Source organism: Panthera leo, chromosome E2 (assembly GCF_018350215.1).
Source record: "Panthera leo isolate Ple1 chromosome E2, P.leo_Ple1_pat1.1, whole genome shotgun sequence".
In the NCBI taxonomy this organism is placed as follows: Eukaryota; Metazoa; Chordata; class Mammalia; order Carnivora; family Felidae; genus Panthera; species Panthera leo.
Window position 1 is genome coordinate 7,353,204 of NC_056693.1, and position 21,760 is coordinate 7,374,963.

General features: G+C 47.9%; 1 protein-coding gene across 1 annotated transcript; it reads left to right on the forward strand.

Annotated features, from left to right (window-relative positions):
- The first annotated feature begins 14,104 nt into the window (after positions 1–14,104).
- KLK13 (kallikrein related peptidase 13) lies at positions 14,105–18,658 on the forward strand. The gene is made up of 4 exons (XM_042918937.1): positions 14,105–14,566; positions 14,809–15,074; positions 16,237–16,373; positions 17,937–18,658. Exons 1-4 carry the CDS (start codon positions 14,265–14,267, stop codon positions 18,129–18,131), a joined length of 900 nt encoding a protein of 299 aa, XP_042774871.1. The 5' UTR covers positions 14,105–14,264; the 3' UTR covers positions 18,132–18,658.
- Positions 18,659–21,760: the final 3,102 nt, after the last annotated feature.

Consider the following 21,760-nt stretch of genomic DNA (forward strand, 5'->3'; position numbering starts at 1 on the left):
GGCTGACTCAGTCGGTGAAGCATATGACTCTTGATCTTGGGGTTGTGGGTTTGAGCCCCACCTTAGGTGTAGAGATTAGTTAAACATAAAATCTTCAAGGGCCCCCTGGGTGACCAGTTGGTTAAGCTTTGGTTCAGGTCATGATCTCACAATTCATGAGTTCAAGCCCCACATCGGGCTCTGTGCTGACAGCTCAGAGCCTGGAGCCTGTTTCAGATTCTGTGTCTCCCTCTCTCTCTGCCCCCCTCCTGCTCACGCTCTGTCTCTCTCTCAAAAATAAACATTAAAAAATTTTTTTTGAAAAATAAAATAATAAAAGTAAAGCAGAAAGCCCCTAAGAGTGAAAGGTCAGTAAACTTGAGCCAGGAGACCAGCCCAGTGTGTACCAGAGCCAGCTCAAACCAACCCATAAAAGCCAACTGGCCAGTTTTTAGGAATTTTGAGAGCCAGTTGGTAAACACAACCATTATTAAAAATTAAATTACATTGGGGTGCCTGGATGGCTCAGTCGGTTAAGCATCTGACTCTTTTTTTTTTTTTTTTAATGTTTATTTTTGAGAGAGAGAGCACAAGCAGGGGAGGGACAAAGAGAGAGGGAGACACAGAATCTGAAGCAGGCTCCAGGCTCTGAACTGTCAGCACAGAGCTTGACTCAGGGTTCAAACTCATGAACTGCAAGTTTATGACCTGAGCCAAGGTGGGATGCTCAACCGACTGAGCCACCCAGGTACCCCAAGCATCCAACTCTTGATTTCAGCTCAGGTCATAATCTCACAGTCTGTGAGTTCGGAGCCCCGCGTCGGGGTCTGCACTGGCAGCTCATATCCTGCTTGGGATTCTTCCTCTCTCTCTGCCCCTCCCCTGCTTGCACTCTCTCTGTCTCTCAAAATAAATAAACAAAAACTTTAAAAATATTAAATTACATAAACTTACAATTGAACGATGAATATTCAAAACAAGTTCAATTAATACTCAACATTCATCAATTCCTCATTATTTTCATGAGTATTTATATACTTTGAAGTTATATTTGTCTTATTGCCTTACATCTGTCACTGTGAGCTCTGCACATCTCTTTCTCACTCTGTGTCCTGTGAAATTGTCCTGGGAGGTTGGTATCAGCCCAAGCAGGAATACTTGTGCCACAGAAATTGGCAAAAGCGGGGCACCTGGCTGGCTTAGTCAGTTGAGTGTCCGACTCTTGATTTCAGCTCAGATCATGGTCCCAGGGCTGTGGGATTGAGCCCCACATCAGGCTCACTGCTGGGCGTGGATCTTGCTTTCATTCTCTCTCTCTGCCCCCCCTCTTTTCTGTCTCTTAAAATTAAATAAATAAATAAACAAACACATAAACAAACAAATTAAAAGAAATTGGTGAAAGCTTTCTTTTCTTGGAGAGCTTAAATCCTTACCCTGGAGAATTAACCCTTGGGAAATCCTTGGAGAGTTAAATCCTTACCAGCGCAGTGTGGGACATGTGAATGTCCCTAGGAATGACCTGATGATCCCAGCCTCTGTCTCCTCATAGTTCTGCACTGGGACACTGCAGAGCTCAGATAGAGTGGAAGGCAGTGTGGCCTCACCAGTGTTCACGTGCTCTGCTGTGAGGGACAACACAGGATCTGAGAGTTCTCAGGTGCTGGGTCTGGGAACCGCATGGCTACAGAAATTCCAAAGATTGTTGGGACATGGAGGCTGCACCTTGTGTCCAGGTGACACAGACACACTTTGGCTCACATATGCAACAGCCATACAAGCTCTGTGGAGCAAAGGGGACAAGAGCAGCTGTGTACTAAGGTACCTTCAGGCCCCTGGTGAGATGATGATACAGCCATGCTGTAATTCTTGGCCTGTATCCTTCTATAACGCTAAATAAAAGTCGTTTTTTTTTTTAATTTTTTTAAATGTTTATTTATTTTTGACAGAGAGAGAGACAGAGCATGAGCAGGGGAGGGGCAGAGAGAGAGACACACACAGAATCTGAAGCAGGCTCCAGGCTCTGAGCTGTCAGCACAGAGCCCGATGCGGGGCTCAAACTCACAGACTGCGAGATCATGACCTGAGCCAAAGTCGGACACGCAACTGACTGAGCCACCCAGGCGCCCCAAAATAAAAGTAGTTTAGATCAAAGATTACTTTAATCTGATTTCCAAACTTATACTCCCTGCTGTGATGGTTCAGTACTGCATTTTATTGTTTCGCAGGTGCACATTCCTTCACATGTTTAACAATTCTGAAGTGGGAAGCATCTTACAACCAGTAGTGTCTTAGCATTGTATCACGATTTAATCGACATCGTCTTTCTCTATTTCAGAGGTATGCAAAGTAATAGTGCAAATACAATCATCAACATCTTAAATTGGATGAAGTAGGGTACACGGAAGGTGGGTGTAGGTGAGGAGTCAGGTTGAGGTACTTTTTTTTAAGTAGGCTCTATGCCCAACATGGGGCTTGATCTCAAGACCCCGAGATCAAGGGTCACATGCTTTACCGACTGAGCCAACCAAGTGCCCCAGGGTCGAGGCATTAAATAGGTGATCTTATTCCACCAAACACTGTGTTAATCATCTGTTCGTGTTGCTGTTTGTTCATCTAGTTTATTGCCTCTAACTGCCACAGAGTCTTCTCCACCTGTGCTGTCCAATATGGCAGCCATTAGCCACATGTGGCCATTTAATTTTTAAATTAAAACGAGCTAAATTCAATACACATTAAGATTCCACTCATTAGCTGCTCTTGCCACATTTCTGGTGCTCAGTAACCTGGTGGCTAATGGCTGCCATAATTGGGCAGCTCAGATAAATAGAATATTTCCATCATCACAAGAAGGTCTATTGGAGAGCACCACTTGCTTCTCAAAGTGCGGTCCAGGAAACAGCAGCATCAGAATTACCTGGAGCTTTTGTGATGTCAGAGTCTTGGGCCCCAGTCCAGACCAAATGAACCAGAATCTGCATTTTAACAGGATCCCCAGGGACAGAATGCATCTGAAAGCTTGAGAAGCACCATGGCATACACACAACATGTTTAAAAATTTTTTAAATATTTATTTATTTTTAAGAGACAGAGACGGAGTGCTAGTGGGGAAGGGGCAGAGAGAGAGATTGAGAGAGGGAGAGAGAGAGAGAGATACAGAATCCAAAGCAGGCTCCAGGCTCTGAGCTGTCAGCACAGAGCCTGACCTGGGGTTTGAACCCACCAGCCATGAAATCATGACCTGAGCCTGAGCCAAAGTTGGACGCTTAACCGACTGAACCACTCAGGAGCCCCAAAAGGCCTACTCTTAATCAATGTCACCAGGTACTAGCAGGTTTTTGCCCAGATAGAAGGATTCCTATCTCCCTACACTCTCAGCAGTGCCTGCATTTCATTCATTAGTCCAGCAAAGATTAATTGAATTTTATTATACCCCAGGTACTGTTTTAAAACAAAACAGATAAACACCTCTGCCCCCAGGGAACTCACTTCTAAAGGAGAGGCAGACAGGAAATAAATAAATGAATAAGTAAATACATAAAGCATTACAGATGGGAGTGAGTGCCTTGGATAAAAGTAAAGCAGAGTAAGGGGATAGAGAATGTCAGAGGAGGGTTACGATTTCCAGGAGGTGTTACACAACGAAGGGTTAACTCAACAGGCCTGAGTTGTCCACAACCTGCACAGAAAGAAAGGCTTGAAAGCCTCGTGGTGGCTCAGTCAGTTAAGCATCTGACACTTGATTTCGGCTCAGGTCACGATCTCTCGGTTTGTGGGTTCAAGCCCTGCATGGGGCTCTGCACTGACAGTGCAGAGCCTGCTTGGGATTCTGTCTCCCTCTCTCTCTGCCCCTCCCCTGCTCTCTGTCTCTCAAAAATAAATAAACTAAAAACAAATTTTTTTAATTTAAAAAAAAAAAGAAAGTTTTGCCTTAGTGTGTTATTTTGCCTGGTAACGGTGTCTTTGTTTACCTGGGGGCCTTGGTTGTGCCAGATAGTCTATCCTAATAAAAATGACAAGGTAGAGGGTGTCTCAGTGGTTCAGTCGATTAAGCATCTGACTCTTGATTTCAGCTCAGGTCATGATCTCACGGCTTCGTGGGTTAGAGCCCAAGGCTTCGTGGGCTCTTCGCTGACAGCATGGAGCCTGCTTGGGATTCCCTCTCTTCTTCTCTGTGCCCCTCCCCGACCTGTGCTGTCTGTCTCTCTCAAAATAAATAAATAAACTTTAAAAAAAAAACTAAAAAAAAAAAAAAAACCCCGACATGGTAGAGGCCTTGGGGCAGTTTGACCTCTGCAGGGGCTGAGACTAAGGTCAGCTATGCAAGCAGAAGGCCATGTGCCCATGTGACTGACCCCAAATAAAAGCCCTGGACACCAGGGGCGCCTGGGTGGCTCGGTCGGTGAAGCGTCCGACTACGGTTCGGGTCATGATCTCACGGTCTGTGAGTTCGGGCCCCGCGTCGGGCTCTGTGCTGACAGCTCGGAGCCTGGAGCCTGTATCGGATTCTGTGTCTCCCTCTCTCTCTGCCCCTCCCCTGTTCATGCTCTGCCTCTCTCTGTCTCAAAAATAAATAAACGTTAAAAAAAAAAAGCCCTGGATACCAAAGCTTAGGGGAGCTTCTGTGGTTAACAGTACTCTGTATGTGCTGTCACACATCGCTGCTGGGAGAAACAGGCAGTGTCTGCACAGCTCCACTGAGAGAGGACGTCCAGAAGCTTGTGCCTGGGCCTCTCCTGGACTCCCTTGTGCACCATTTCCCCCTGCTTATTTTATGCTACACTTTTACTTGTAACAAACTGAAACCACAGTATAGCAGCTTCCTTGGGTTCTGTGAGTCCTTCTAGTCATTCGTTGAACCTGTCCTGGGAATTGTGAGTCCTTCTAGTCATTCGTTGAAACTGTCCTGGGAATTGTGAGTCCTTCTAGTCATTCGTTGAAACTGTCCTGGGAATTGTGAGTCCTTCTAGTCATTCGTTGAAACTGTCCTGGGAATTGTGAGTCCTTCTAGTCATTCGTTGAAACTGTCCTGGGAATTCCCAACTATGGTGGTCAGGAAAGTCTTCAAAGAGAGAATGAAAAGAATCGATGAGACCAGACATCTGGCTTGGAAAAGTCCTCCTGTCGGGGGAACAGCAGGTTCTGAGCGTGAGCCTGGCATCAGAAGGGTGGGAAAGAGGGGAGGGTCAATGATGTCAGAGGACCACTGGGGCCAGATGGCGTAGAGGCTTGTCAGCCACCATAAGGACATGGGACATTCACTCTGAGTGAGCTGGGGGCATTGCAGGGTTTTGAGAAGAGGAGTGATCTGTTCCGACTTACGTTTTCTTAAATGGTCACTCTGGCTGCCACATCAAAAACAGAGTGAAGGTGGATAGGCCAGAAACAGGGAGACCAGGTAGAAAATTTGCAATAACCCCGGGTGAGAGACGATGGCAGCTGGGAGGTGCCAGGTGGCAACGGTGGAAGGTGTTGAGAAACGGTCAGATCGGGGATCTATTTCGAAGGCAGAGCCGACAAGGTTTGGTAATAAAATGGACATGGGATGTGGGAGCAGGAATCCAAAAGAGAGATGAAGGTTTTTTCACTGCTGAGGACTGGAAAGAAGGAGAGACCACCAGTGAAGAAGATCAAGACTCTGCGAGAGGAGCCTGTTTGGACCTGGAGAGCTGCTGAGAGCCCGGGGTTTGGTTTTGGACATGCAGATGTGGGGCAGGCAGTTGGATGTCAAGTTGAGAGTTCAGGAGAAACATCTGGCTGGAGACGTAAATTTGGGAGTCGTCAGCAGGTAGATGGCACGTAAAGCCACGAGGCCAGATGAGATCACCGAGGGAGTGAGTGTAGACTGAGGAGAGGACAGAACCAAGTGCCCAGCCCTGAGGTGCTCCGCCATGTAGAGACGGGCCAGAGAAAGCAGCACCAGACACGGATGAGGAGCAGCCAGTGAACAATGAGGAAGACCAGGAGAGTATAGTGTCCCAGAAGCCAAGGAAAAAACAAAATCTCTGAAGGAACAGAGTGATCCACTTGTTAAACGCTGCTGATAGCTCAAGTAAGATGGGTTCAGCAACATTGAAGTTTTTGGTGCCATGGAGCGGGCTTGAGAGAGACTAGGAGGACAGGAGTTGCAGACAGTGAGTGTAGCCAACTTTTTAGGAGAAATTGCAGTCAAGGGGAGAAAAAAAATGGGCCAAAAAAAAAAAAATTGGGGCCAGAATGCTCAAGGAGAGCATGAAGGTTTGAGAGGTTTGGTTTTTGTTCCAATTCTTTTAATGGAATAAGGGAGCAACTGTATGTAATATGTTTGTATGTTCCTGGAGAAGGAAAAAAATTGATGCAGGCAAGGGAGCAGAGAAATGCTGGCTGCACAATGTTCCCAGGGAGGTGAGAAGGGACGGGAGGTGAGAAGGGACTTGTGCCTCCACCCCAGGCACAAGTGGAGGGGTCTGTCTTAGCGGGAGGTGCAGGCTGTTCACCTACAGAAATAGGAGAGGAGGCAGAGGATGTGGGCGCAGACACAGGTAGGTGGCAAGAGTGACCTTTTTAGTTTTTGCTATTCTGATGGGTGAAAAGTGGTTTGCTGTTGCTGCACGGCAAAGATGATGACTGGGACCGACATCCTTAACAACACGTACCCAGATACAGAGAATAATTTGTGCGTCTTGACATTTTTTTTAAAGTTTATTGATCTATTGTGAGAGAGAGAGTGTGTGAGCAAGCGTGCACAAGCACGGTGGCTGGGGAGGGCAGAGATAAAGGGAAGAGAGAGAATCCCAAGCAGGCTCTGCATTATCAGCGCAAAGCCCAATGTGGGGCTCGAACTCATGAACCACGAGATCATGACCTGAGTTGAGATTAAGAGTCAGACGCTGAACCCACTGAGCCACCCAGGTGCCCCTCCATCTCGATGCCTTTGTTTCTCTCTCTGTCTCTGCATTTCCTCTGTTCTCTCCTACCCACCCTGTCTTTCTATCTCTGTGTATTTATCCCTTTGTATCTTTCTCTGTCTCCCCCTCCCTTCATGTTTGCATTGGGGCCTCTCCTCTGAGCCTGGGTGTGGGGCCAACTTTCTCATCCCAGCCAGCCAGCACTTCCAACCAGAACTTCCAGTCCTTGCTTGACAAAGAACCCCATTTTGAAGCCAAGCTAGGGTGGGGCTTCTGGAAACCTCAGGCTACCTCCATTTCCAGCTTTACTTAATTAACAAGCACATTTGTGTCCCTTGGTCTCTGTCGGGCTCTCATCTAATCAACCTTCAAATATTAACTCATTTAACCCTCCTCTATGAGGTATGTGCTGTTGATAGCACCATTTTGCAAATGGGGACAATGAGTGGCCATGTCGCTTGGCCACTTGGACTCACATCATTTGCGTCTCAACTCTGAACCACTAAGGCCACTGTCTCTTTTTCTAGTCCTTTCTCCAGCCCTGCCCTCTGACAGGGAAAAGACCCTGATTTATGAGACAGTACAGCTGGATTTGGTCTAGTTCTGGGACTTTCAGCAGCTCACTGCCCTCCATGGGCTCCAGTTGCCTTATTGATCATGTGAGGGGATGGAATGCACCCAACTCTTGGTGGGTCTATGACTTCACTTCAACATGAGTCAGCAACCTAAGTCCTGGCCAATCATAAACCCTAATATCAGCATTGACCTGGTACTCACCCCTAAGCAAATACCAAAGCCAGCCACCCCTACTCCAGGACCCAGCCCTTCCCAAGTGAGAAAGCCTTTTCTGGAAGTGTGGACCCAGGCCACAAGAGGGCATAGGTACCCGGACTTCCCACACAAGAGTGTCAGTCACCTCACTTAACCTGCATCCTCCTTCCTCCCGCATCCTCCCTCCACCCAACCTGAACCCAACACTACTCCAAAAGAGTGAACTCAGGACCCACTCTGGGTCCAGCCTTGTGAGGTAAGGGAATTTCAAGGTGGGGAAAGACAATACTCTTTCTGTCACCTTGAGAGAAGCTCACAGCTATGAGCCGGTCCATTCCCATCAAAACCCTACTAAGGGGAGCTTGGGTGGCTCAGTCAGGTAAGCATCCGACTTCGGCTCAGGTCATGATCCCATGGTTCGTGAGTTCGAGCTCTGCATCGGGCTCTGTGCTGACAGCTCAGAGCCTGGAGCCTGCTTCAGATTCTGTGTCTCCCCCTCTTTGCACCCCTCCCCCACTCATGCTCTGTCTCTCCTCTCTCAAAAATAAATAAACATTAAAAAACAAAAAACCCTTCTGCAACACAGACACCTAACCTCACATCTAGTTTTTGTTATCACCGTCAACCCACAACACCTGCTCAGCTATATTTCAAAACCTCCCATCCAAATTCTCACTCATGGCTCCATCAACATTCTTATCCCCAGAACCCTCCCATTAAGAACTCAGTCCTATCCTCAAAACCAACTAGAACCCCATCCTCACCCTGTGTCTATTCTCCCCCCAGACTCACTTGCATTCCCAGTGCTGTCATCAGACCCATCCTAAACCTGTCCATGAACTTTTGTTCTCAGTGCAAGGAAAAAATGTGAAAGACTTTGAGATGAACCCAACAGATGTCTCTGATGGAAAACTAAGTAGGTTATTTGATTTTATGCGGTCTCTGCCTCTGTTATTGTCTTTCAGCTACTTTACGGCTCTGTAAATTATAGACAGCTGATAGAGTTGCAAATCATTCTTGTCTATAACCATAACCATACAAATGAATTTTGTCAGGTGAAGTACAATTAATTTCCCTCCCCACCCATGTAGAATAAACCAGTTCTCCATCTATTTATAAATCTATTTCAGTATTCCTTATTGCCTCTACCTGTGTGGGTCTTTGTAACATCTTACTAACTCCATCATTTATTAATGGATCAAAATAAAATCTTTGATGTATGCTTATTTTATATATGTAGGAGAGTCCTGGTTAGATCCCTTAAAAAAAAAAAAACTTATCTTTTGTCACTAGATTTGATCCCTATATCCAAACTTAAACCTCTCCAACATGGACTACACTATTTTGAGGTGAACCTTCATTCTGGCATCTTAATCCCTTATCCTCATTTTGACACCACTGTTCTCTCTCCCAACTTCATCTGATCCCCATCCCGGCTTTCTTCCAAATTCTGACCCCACCTCTGCCCTCCTTAATCCTTAATCCTGCCCCCTCCACCCCCTAGGATTAATTCATGGCCCCACCCAGTCCCAGTTCCAAGAGACACCTACTCATTCCCAAAACACCACCTCTTCCTCCTTCCTCTTCCCCATCTTCCTGGCCCCCAGAGCTTTCCGATTCCTGCTTCTCCCTCTCCACCTACATCCCATGGACTCCCTCACCCCAACTGGCCCTGCTCCTTAAAGGCCATTTACCCAAACAAAATATTGCTCTTCCGGGCCCCATCCAAGTCCAGTACAGTTGACTTTCTAAGCCACCTATCTGAAGATTCCCTTCTGGTGCCTGATGGTTTTGGGGGTGGGGATGGGGGTGGGGGTGGGGGAAGGCCAATGGTGGAATTTAGGCATCTCCGCGTGCTGGTGCTGGAGATGAAGTTGGGAACTGGAATTTGGATGTGTTGGGTTTGAGGTCCGGATAAACTTGAGATAAGGCTGTTGATGGGGTTGTGTTTGGGGGATAGGCTGACTGTAAGGGGTATGGTTAAAATTAGGGAGATAGGAATAGGGTGGAAAATGGCCATTTGGAAGCTGATGGATGTAAAGATGTGCACAGGGGTTGGAGAGATTAGAAAGTGGGATGGAAAATGGATTGGTGTTAGGGAGGGCCATTGGGATTTAGGGTGGGTTTGAGGAAGGAAATAGCTTTCCCCTTCCCTCTAAGTGAGTCCTGCTGCCTCCCAAGTTCACAGTGGGTTCAAATGGGGCCTGGGTGGGGCCAGATCTGGGTCCCAGCTTGTCCTGGAGCTCCGCCCCAAGCGGAAGGGCCAAACCCAGACTGGGGGGTGCCAGGCAGCAGCCTACTGAGCCTTTGGGGGTGGAGAGGGGGAGGCCAGCAACAGGGAAATGCTGAGGGCGCTGGGGGAGGGAATTCAGGGGTTAAAAAGCCATGGGTCCAGGCTGAAGTTGGAAGCAGCTGGCGGCGAAGTTCTGCACCCCGGCCTCTCACAGAGGTAGGGTCCGCCTGGGGCAGGGGCGGGAGCATCAGAGGGGAGGAGTGGGGAGAGGAGGGAGATGTGAGCTGGGAAAGGAAAAGAGGGAGAACAGCTGAGTCAGGGAGATGGGGCGGGAAGCCAGGGGTTCAGTTATAGAGGTACAGATCTACAGAGCAGGGGAGGGTGAAGCACGCTGAAAGATAAGCTGCTTGAGGCCAGGTGCCCGGGACGACCCTGAGAGGGGAGCAAGGGGTCAGAGAGCGGCGGGAGCGGGTACTGAGGCCCCCATCTCGCTGGAGGGCACGGATGCACGCTGTGCACGCCCCCCTGCCCCTCTCGCCTCCTTACTGGGCTCCCCACCGAGGATGGAATTTAGGACGGGGGTGCAGATTCCAGGCCCAAGGCTCTTAATGAAGGAGAGATTTTAGACTGGAAAGTGCAGGCGCACAGGTGGGGAGGAGGGGCGGCCAGAGACGGGGGTTCGAGCCAGCGCTTAACACCTCCCCCACAACTTCTCAGGCCCCGCCCGCCCTGCTCCCCACCCCGGAGCCGCCATGTGGCCCCTGGCCGCTGTGATCGCCTTCCTGACGGTGGCCTTGTCAGGCGGTAAGAATGCGCGGGGGTGGAGGCGGGGTGGCCACCGGAACAATGGTAGGAGGGGTCAGGGCAGGAGGAGGGGGCGTGGGAGCCCTGAGCCCCGCCCACCGCCCACTCGAGGCCGGGTCCCGCAGGGACAGCCCTGAGAGCTTCCTGCTTGTCCCTGCGTGACCTGGTTTCTGGGCCGGGGCTAGCGCACTCTCCCCACCGACCCCAGACCCCTCCCTGGGGCGTCCCCGCTCTGGTGAGCCCGCTCCTATTTATAAGTTTTCTGGATGTTCCTCACCAGCTCCTTCTCTGATTGCCCTACTCTGCAGTGGAAAGCTCACCCCCACCTGCAGCCCCTGCCCCCGCAGCAGCCTCCTCCCCTCTCAAGCAGGGCAATCGTGAGAGTTGGGTTCAGATCCTGACGCTGCCGCTTTGAGCAAGTAATTTAGCTTCTTTGTGTTTTTTAATCTGTAAAATGAGAACATCTAAGTCCCTCCTAGGAAAGGTTGTTGTGAATGTTAGAATGAGCTAATGCGTGGCAGATGGAAGGGGCTGAAAAGTTAGTCGTCATTACTTTATTAGTATTCACTCTTCATTATCAGCTTCTTCCAGAGCCTTCTAGTTTGTTCTTCCTTTAATTCTTGGGGTGACCCCCAAACCTGATTCTACCCGGAGTCGGTCCCCAAAGATTCCTCATGTTTAAGGCAAATTTGCAGGCAGATTCTCAGGCATCATCATCTGTCCACCCATCCGTCCTTCCGTCCATCCATTCATCCATAGCCATTCATCTAACCAACAAGCTGTTGAGCACTAGGCACTGTTCTGGGTGCTGTGCAAGCAGACACGGTTCCTGCTATTAGCATCCAGAGCCTAGCGGGGAAGGATGCAGGCATTATTCAAACAATTACTCAAATAATTAGTTAATAACTAGTTAGGACTGTGACAGGAGGTGATGGCTTCAAGGGGCCAAGCCAGGAGCCTTGAGATGGAATGGCAGCTCCTGGCTTGGAAGGCCACCCAAAGGTCTGGACCCCTGAGCCGAGACCTGAGGAGGGAGGAGTCCTCAGGCACCTGGCACCACCCTTGGCCTGAAGGTGGGGTGGTTTCTCTCCTTTGCTGCCACTCCCAGGACTCGTGCCCTTGTCCTAAGCCCCTCCTGGGCACCACGCCCTGGGCTAGGAGCTCCACATGCATCATCTTATGGAGCCCTCAGCAGCCTTATGAGGTAGGAACACTATAATTACTCCAGTTTCACAGCTAAAACCCTGGGACTCTGAGACAGCAGGTCCTGCCCCAAAGACACCTGTGGCGCCTGAGTCAGGATCCTGATGCACATTGGCTGCCCTGTCCCCAGCATCCTGGACTTGAGGTTCTGGCAAACCATATTCATTATTTTAGATCTCATGGTCTGCTTAGAGTCAACTCTTTTTTTTTGCAACTTTTTTAAACTTTTTTTTAACTTATATCATTGTCCTAAATGGAAAAGAGCACCCTTTGCTATAAATAAAAGGTAAGAGGAAAACATAAATCCTGCACAATGTAACAACAAAAACAATGTATTTATTGGGTTGGACCATCTGACATTGCCCGTAGTGGGCCTTTTTTGACCTTTCCCCAAACAACAATGGCAGATAAATTTTAGGTTGCCGGCTAAAGGCTTCTGTTTCTTCCAGGTTTTAAAAAGTGAGCTCAGCGAGGATTAGAGAGGTATTAAAAGCATATCAGTCCCATCACGGAGCTCCATTTCTGCTTGGCAAAATGAGGACTGGAAGAGAACTGGACAATGACTCAGTTTCTGAGGCTGCCATTTGATGTCATTTATACCTCATCTCTGTACCACCTAAATGACCTGTGTCCACCAAGACTCCTGTCCCCAATTTTGAGAACCACTGAGCTAATCCCGTGGCTTATGTAGGTGGGGAAGCTGGCCCAGGGAGGAGAAGAGCCTACTGGCCACAGAGCTGGGGACCTCCTAATAATTTTTTTTTTAATGTTTATTTTTTTTTTGAGAGAGAGAGAGAACATGAGCTGGGGAGGGGCCGTGAGAGAGAGAGAGAGCGAGAAGGAGACACAGAGTATGAGGCAAGCTCCAGGCTCTGAACTCTCAGTACAGAGGCCGACACAGGGCTGGAACTCACGAACCACAAGATCATGACCTGAGCTGAAATCAGACGCTTAACTGACTGAGCCATCCAGGCCCCCCGCTAATAATTTTTTTTTAATGTTTATTTTTGAGAGAGAGACAGCATGAGCTGGAGAGGGCAGAGAGAGACACACAGAAACTGAAGCAGGCTCCAGGCTCTGAGCTGTCCACCCAGAGCCCAATGCAGGGCTCACACTCATTAACCATGAGATCATGATCTGAGCCGAAATCAAGAGTTGGATGCTTAGCTGACTGAGCCACACAGACACCCCTATAGCTAATAATTAATAACAGTCCCCACTTACTGAGCACTTGCTCTATGCCAGGTGCTGTGCCCCATGAGAAAGCTAAGCCTGGCAACTGGTAGGGCATCACCCAGCCAGAAAGTGGCACATTTAGGATTGGACTTTCCCATTGTTGATTGCTATGTCTCCAATGCTGGGCATAGTGCCTAGCACACAACACTTATTGAGTGAACACCTACTATGTGCCAGACACTGTGCTTGGTCCTGGGGATATAGCTCTGAATAAAGCAGTTAAGGTGCCTGTTATCAATGGACCTTATAGTCAAATTGTAGAGATTAAAATAAAAAACCCACATAAATGTAAACAAATAGAGAGAGAAATGAATAGTGATCATGGCTCTGATGGGAATCAACTGGGTGAATATAATAGGGTGTGACTGGGGGGCTAGGAGGGGCAATATTAGACCAGGTGGCCAGGAATCTGGGATGGCCCCCGAGGAGGTAATGTTTGAACTGAACTGAGCTCTCAGAGTCAAGAAGGACACAGACATGTAGCCTGTAGATTCTGAGTGCCATCAAATAGAATATTTCATATATGTGATGTCCTGTATATGCCCTGTCCACTATGGTGGACACTGGCCATGTGGGGCTCTTGAGCATTTCAACTGTAACGGGTGTGGTTGAAGAATTGAATGTATTTCATTTTAATGAATCTAAATGTAAATATCCACATGTGGCTAGCAGCTACCATATCGAACAGCACAGGTCTAGAGAAAGAACTGTCCAGAATGAAGCAGCAGCAAATTCAGAGGGTATTGTGTGTCTGGAGAATGGGTCCACAAGTCTGGAACAGAGTGTGTGAAGAGGAAAGATGGGAGATGGGGCCAAAGAGGCTGGTAAGAGTCAGATGATACAGAGTCCTGCAAACTTTGAATTTGAAAGTGGTTAGGCTATGGGTTTTATTTAAAGTCATAGAGGCACCTGGTAAATACGTGTTGAAAGGATGGATGGATGGATGGATGGGTACATACTTACTGCCTAGGTAGATCTATAGGTCAGTCTCCATGGTGGGATGGGAAGACGCAGGTGGGGAGAAAGTCAGGCTTGTTCCATGAACTCTGTGAGCCCCCAGTGGAGTTAGCACTTATACAGAAAAGGACATCATCACCTCTTTGCCCTGACTCCTCTCCACTACATGGAAGCTGGCAACTCCCAGAGGCCAACAAATGAATCATCAATTCCTGGTCACCCAGAGCAAAATTCTGACCCTCTCCCCAAGCCCAAGGCCTCCTTCTCCCCCTGAACCCCAATTCCCTAACATTTTCTCTTCTTCACCAGGTATCTCTCAGGAGTATCCCAAGATTCTCAACGGCACTAATGGGACCAGCGGGTTTCTCCCGGGGGGCTACACCTGCCGCCCCCACTCTCAGCCCTGGCAGGCAGCCCTACTGGTGCAAAAGCGGCTGCTCTGTGGGGGAGTCCTTGTTGACCCCAAATGGGTCCTCACTGCAGCACACTGTCTGAAGGAGTATGTGGGGTCAGGGGCGCATGAGGGTAGGGATGAGAACAGGACTGGGGTGGTGAGGGGGTGGGTGGATCTGGATTGAGGATGAAGTCAGAGTTAGGGTTGGGGTTTGGGACTGGAAATGAAGTCCAGAAAGAGGATTTGAATGGGACTGGAGTTGAGGATGTGGAAGGAGATGTTTGGAGAGGAGGAAGGTGGTGGAGACGGGCTTAACCTCTCTAATCACCCCCTTCCTGCACCCACAGAGGGTACAGAGTTTACCTGGGCAAGCATGCCCTGGGGCGTGTGGAGGCCGGAGAGCAGGTGAGGGAGGTAGTCCGCTCTATCCCCCACCCTCAATACCAGATCAGCCCCACCCACCTGAAGCATGACCACGACATCATGCTTCTGGAGCTGCATTCACCGGTCCAGCTCACGAACCACATCCGTGTTGTGCCCCTCTCCCAAGACTGCCTCCCTGCTGGCACCTGCTGTCGGGTGTCTGGCTGGGGCACCACCACCAGCCCCCAGGGTATGCACCCTCAACAGGTGGCCTGAGGTGTCAGTGGCTGGGTAAACCGGGCAGAAAAGGGAGGGAAGGTTGGAGGAAGATTCCTTTATATATATAAAACAATACATGTATAGTAATATGATATATAATATATGTTATATATCCTTTATATGAATACATATACATTTATAAATAAGGTAACATGTTATATATATCTCCTTTATACAAATGTCCATTTATAAATATAAAGTTATATGTTACATATGTCATAGGTTATATAGTTATATATCCTTATATAAATATATATACAAAATATATATACATTTATAAATATGTATAAAGTTATGTTACATATCCTTTATATAAATATACATGAAGTTATATATTTTATAGAATGTTACAGATCAGATATATAAACTTCTATATCCTTTATATAAATATATAAATTAATAAAAGCATAGATATTGTAATATGTGTTATATATTACATGTATGATATATTTATATAAATACAACACATTACACGTTTGTATCCAAATATGAAAATTATCATGTAGGTTGATTTTTTTTAGATCATAAGTTCTATGTTATGTATTTATTTAAATACATTTACATATAAACTATGTATTAGACAAATTATACCTAAATATATTTAAATAAATTGTCACTTAATGCATTTGATATATTGGCAGGTATGTACTTGTTAAATGTAAGGACGTGTAGGTGTATCCTTTGTGTTTAAGTTACATGTGCATGAATATAAAACTGATCTTCATAGCATCAAGGGCCCTTTGCATCTCCTTAGCAGTGCCCTGGCTTCTTCCCTGTCTCCTTTCCCTCTTTCTCCCCCATCTGCCATCTGTCTCCACATGGCTTTCCGTCCCCTTGTTTCCTCACCCCCAATCTTCTGTCTCTCACCACATGTCACTATCCCTCTTCTCCTCTCCCTTTTATGTCTCTTCCCACTTTCCTTCATTCTCAAATCTTCCCCTCTTGTTGGCCTCCACCTCCTCTGCCCCATTTCTCTCCACACCTGTCTCCTCCATCCCTTACCCCAGATACATATCCCATCTGTTCCCCATCTTCCTCTTTGCATCCATTTTCTACCGACTCTCCTGTTTAACTCCCACCCTGTAGCCTGGCTGAGACAGACATCCTTAGACCTTCCTCTCTCTCCTTCCCAGTGAGTTACCCCCCAACCTTACAATGTGCCAACATCCAGCTTCGCTCAGATGAGGAGTGTCATCAGGTCTACCCGGGGAAGATCACACCCAACATGCTGTGTGCTGGCACAGAAGAGGGTGGCAAGGACTCCTGTGAGGTGAGAACGGCATGGGGCAAGGGGGCGGGGAGGTTGCCATGGGCCAAGATGGGAAGCCAGAATGAAGGCAGGGACAGCTTCGGGGGGGAGAGCTTCATTTTAGCCTTGGGGGAACCAGTGTTTTAAGAGGACATGTCCCCTAGCATAGAGGGTCGAGATAAAAAGAGAAGTACCGGTGACTGGAGACTATAATTCATCTTAAGCCTCGGCTTTGACTGGCATTGGCTGCCCAGATCCCTGTGTTGAGATGCATAAAGGTTGGTGTTGTTTCAGTTGCGAGAGAAACCCAACTCAAACCAGCTTAAAAGCAAGACACACTGGCTTTTGTAACCGCAAAGTCCAGGGGTGTCTTGCTTCAGGCACGGATGGATCCCGGTGCACAAATAATGTGTTTAAAATGCTGTCTCTCTTCATTTCAGCTCTTCTCTCTTCTGTTTTTGTCTTCATCCTCAGTTAAGCTATTCCCAGCAGCTTTGGGCTCACATCTCACCCTCCTAAGCAACTCGATCAGAAAAAGTTTTCCAAGTATTTACCTAAACATCCTTTTTTAAAATGTTTATCTATTTTTGAGAGAGAAACAGAGCATGAGTGGGGGAGGGTCAGAGAGAGAGGGAGACACAGAATCTGAGGCGGGCTCCAGGCTCCAAGCTGCCAGCACAGAGCCCGACGTGGGGCTCGAACCCACAAACCATGAGATCATGATCTGAGCCGAAGTCAGATGTTTAACTGACTGAGCCACCCCAGCGCCCCTGTTTACATAAACATCTTGAGCATGATTCTCACTAGGCTGACTTAAGTCATGTGTCCTGAGCCTTCACTCTGACCAGAGCTGTGGGATTCTCTGATGGACCGAGTCTCTTACGTGACTGACTGTGTGGGCCAGGGAGGGGCTGTTCCCCAAAAGAGAAAATCAGGGGGCAGTTATCAAAATGGGAGGAAATGGGTACTACCTGGGCAAAAACCTCCACTAAGCACAAAAAAGCAAAACTTACATCCGGTAGAGGAGGCTTCTGAGATTGAGTTTTGGTTTAGTGGGAAAGATGGCGTGTGCCTTGATTGATCAATGAGGAGTGTCTTGGGTCCAGTAGGGAGAAGTGAGAGTACACGCTCTACATAACCATACCCAGATGTGGGTGAGTTTGCCCAATAGTGAGATGGCACCAAGGAGCCATAAAGCCATAGCAGGGCTGGGGGGTAGCACGGTGTGGGGGGGTGGGCACAAGGTGGGGTTGGTAGCAGAGAACCAAGGGTGGGTTTTGAGGTAAGGTGTAACCACTCTAACAAGACTGAAGAGCAGAGAAAAATGTGGAGAGAGAAGTCTCTCTCTTGTTCTTGGTCTCAGGGTCCATCTAGCTCCACCTTTCTCTTTGTGTCTTTTTTGCTGTCACTCTCCTCTCTGGTTGTCTTCTCGTCTTCCTGTTTCTCTCTAGCCCTGTCTGTGTCCTGTCTCTCGTTATCTCTGCTCTGCGTGTGTGTCCATCTTTCACTCTCTCCCATATGTCCCCACCTGTGCCTTTGTTTGCCTCCACCAAGGACCCCCCTTCTCTCTCTTCCCCCACTCAGGGCGACTCCGGGGGCCCCCTGATCTGTAATGGAACACTCCATGGCATCATCTCCTGGGGAGACTTCCCATGCGGGCAGCCCAACCGGCCTGGTGTCTATACTCGAGTCTCTCAATATGTTGTGTGGATCCGAGAAACGATTCAAAAACACAGAACCCAAGAGTGGAAACGGACGAAGGGGAAGGGCCCACAGTAAAAGCTGAGTTGGCTCACCTGCCTTCTTCCTCCCTCCCTCCCTCCCTCCCTCCCTCTGCACCCTCCTCACTCCATTGGCCCAGCCCTTCTCTGCCCCTCCCAAAGTTCCACTTGAACCAGTGATCCGTATTCTCAGAACCTCTGATCCCGGCCAACATTTCGTGTTTCAGAAGCATTCAGTCACTTCTGATATCATGGTCTCCCACATACTGCATCCTGAAATACCTCAGTACCCTCAATATCTCAACCCAATGTTCCAGGACTCCCACTGTTTCAACAGAATCCCAGATAGCCATCTGAATGTTCTGTCTGTGGAATACCCTTAAATACATTCATTGACTCATCTCAACAATACTCTATGTCCCATGAATGGAACTTCCTTGACATCGTGCCAAACCCCTTCACGTATTTCCTGACTACCAACATTCTAGACACTTCTGTGTTTGGTGCCCAAGAAGGTTCTAGACTCCTGTGACATTTCATCTTGAATATATTCTCTTGGGGCACCTGGGTGGCTCAGTCAGTTAAGTGCCCCACTTTGGCTCAGGTCACGATCTCACGGTCCGTGGGTTCGAGCCCCGCGTGGGGCTCTGTGCTGACAGCCTGGAGCCTGGAAGCTGCTTCGGATTCTGTGTCTCCCTCTCTCTGCCCCTCCCCTGCTTGCACGCTGTCTCTCTCTCTCCCTCAAAAATAAACATTTTTTAAAAAATTTAAAAAAAGAAAATATTCTCTTGGACTCAGAATCTTCTGCCCCAACAATTTTCTAGGCACATCTGAATGATTAATCATAGCACGGCTAATATTGCATCCTCATAATGATTCATTCTCACATAGTTTTGGGTCTCCCAAATGTCCCATCCCTACCTACATCCCATATTTTGCCAGTATCCCCTGTCTCTGAATCCCCTTGCTCGCTAAAGATCAACAGCACACTAGACTAGAGTTTTGGGGTTCAGGGCCCTGAGGGGCTTCCACACCTGGACCGTGTTGTCTGTCGGGTATTGTTCTTTTATCTCCCCCACAAGCACCTTCATCCTCGGTGACCCCAATACGCAGTGGTTACATGCCCAAGTCACTGAGTCCCTGATTTGAGCAAGTCTTAAAACTCACTGCCTCTCTGGTTTTTTGTCTGTAAATGGGGCTTCTCATCTTTCCTCCTAGCATTGTTATTATAAATTTCAAGCACTTCCACTATGATTCTTTGCATGGTTCCCTATCAAATATCACCTTAGGGTGTCAACAACCCCCAAATTTGCAGGGTCCAAAAATTGTTGCATTTGGGGCTCCTGGCTGGCTCCAGTTAGCAGAGCATGTGGCTCTTAATCTCAGGGTCCTACGTTCAAGCCCCACATTGGGTGTAGAGCTTACTTAAAACAACGACAGCAACGACAGAAAAGTGTTGCATTCAGGTACTTTTTTCAGCATTTATCCAGTGCTGACCATGTGCAGGCATTCTCTTGGGTGTTGGTAAATACAGCTTTATTTATTTAACAAATACTGGTACTTCTCAGAAGCCAGGCACTGTTGCAGACATAGCTGATAAAGCAGTGAATTGGGTAAAACTTCTGCCCTGTAGAGCTTGCATTCTTTGCAGAGAGACTAAATAAGGAGACAGACGGACAAGTGGCAATGTGAACCATGGCAAAAATGAAGCAGAGATGAAGGATAGGGAATGTTGGCGTTGGGAGAGTGAGTGGAGTTGCTATTTTATTATTTTTTAATGTAAGCTCTGTGCCCAACATGGGGCTTGAACTTCCAACCCTGAGATCAAGAGTTACAGGCTCTGCTGACTGAACCAGCCAGGCACCCCAGAGTTGCTATTTTAAATCGTCTCGAGGCACCTGCGTGGCTGGTTAAGAATCTGACTCTTGATCTCGGCTCAGCTTATGGTCTCGTGCTTTGTGAGTTTGAGCCCCATGTAGGGCTCTTCCCTGGCAGTGTAGAGCCTGCTTGGGATTCTCTCTCCCCTCTCATTCTCCGCCTTCCCCGCATGCACACAGACTCTCTCCCGCTCTCAAAATAAAGAAATAAACTTTAAAAAAATAAGATGGTCTGGGGAATGATGGTGACATTAAAAAAAAAAAAAAAGCAAACAGGGGCGCCTGGGTGGCTCAGTCGGTTGAGTGTTCAACTTCGGCTCAGGTCACGATCTCATGGTTCGTGGGTTCGAGCCCTGTATCAGGCTCTGCGATGACAGCTTGGAGTCTGGAGCCTGCTTGGGATTCTGTGTATGTGTGTGTGTCTCTCTCTCTGCCCCTCCCCCACTTGTGACTTCTCTCTCTCCCTGTCTCTCTCTCTCAGAAATAAATAAAAACGTTTAAAAAAAGCTATGCGATAATAAATGCAATAGCAGAAGGCACACATTAATAAAGGTAGCAAAGGATACACAACAAAAGATAGTAGCAGTAGATACACAACAAATAAAAACAATAGCAAAGGATATACTGTAACAAAGATAATAGCAGGTATACAAGGGTAAGGACAAGAGCAGAAGGGGAGGGAGACAGGGAATAAGCCAGTAAGGAAAACAAAAGAGGGACTTGTACAGATCACTCACAGCATTGTGCCACCAACAGATTCAAGTCTCCCCACCTGAGGCTTTAGAACTATCTAAATATATTAATGGCTTTTTTGAATGTTCATTTATTTATTTTTGAGAGAGAAAGAAAGAGGGGGAATACCAACCAGGCTCTGCACTGTCAGCCCAGAGCCCGATGCGGGGGATCGAATCCATGAAGTGTGAGATCATGACCTGAGCCAAAACCAAGAGCTGGACGCTTAACTGACTGAGCTACCCAGGCGTCCCTATTAATACATTAAAAAAAAAAAAAAAAAAAAAAAAAAAGAAAAAAAGGCACTTACTTCACAGGGCTCTTGGGAGGATTAATTGCATTAATACATGAAGAGCCCTCAGAACACCTGGCACTAAGCAAGTGTTTACTAAGTGGTGCCCTCATTAGTATTATCCTTGCTCTCATTGACAAAATTGTTATGACAATTTGTCTCCAAGGCCCCAGAGCCAAAGCAGCCTGCCTTGGGTAACAGCTGGGGATTTGGGAGAACGGGAGGTGGCCGCCCAAATCCTTCCTGTGGAACAGAAAATAATGACATACCTGAGCTGGAGATTCTGACTGCCAGCAATACCTTAATTCAGTTGGCCAGCCAGGTGGCCAGGTTTCTCAGGCATCCCTCCGCCCTCCTTCCCTCTCCAGGGATTTTGTGGCCACGCCCTCCTCTTCCTATTTTTGCTCAGGGAAATTGTAATAACAATGGGATCCTGTGCTGGAGGGATTTGGAAAGCTGGGGCTTGTGAGGGAGGGGCGTGGAAAAGACTGGAGAAGAAACTGACAGTCTTCTGACGGGAGGGATGTCTATGCTTCCTACGCATCCCCCGCCCCCGCACTGGCCTGGGGCACATCAAGACTACTGGCCTGGGGCACATCAAGACTTCTTTTTCTCCTCCCGAGGTCCCAGGAAGGGAGATGTCAGCTCCTAAACTAGACCTAGGCTAAGAATTTCCCTAGTCTGAAGCGTCCTGGCCAAGCTTAGCCACTGCACCTACTAGGAGGCCTTTAATAAGGGATTAGGTTGGGCTTCCCTGCCTAATAGGGATATTAGTCTCCACACCCA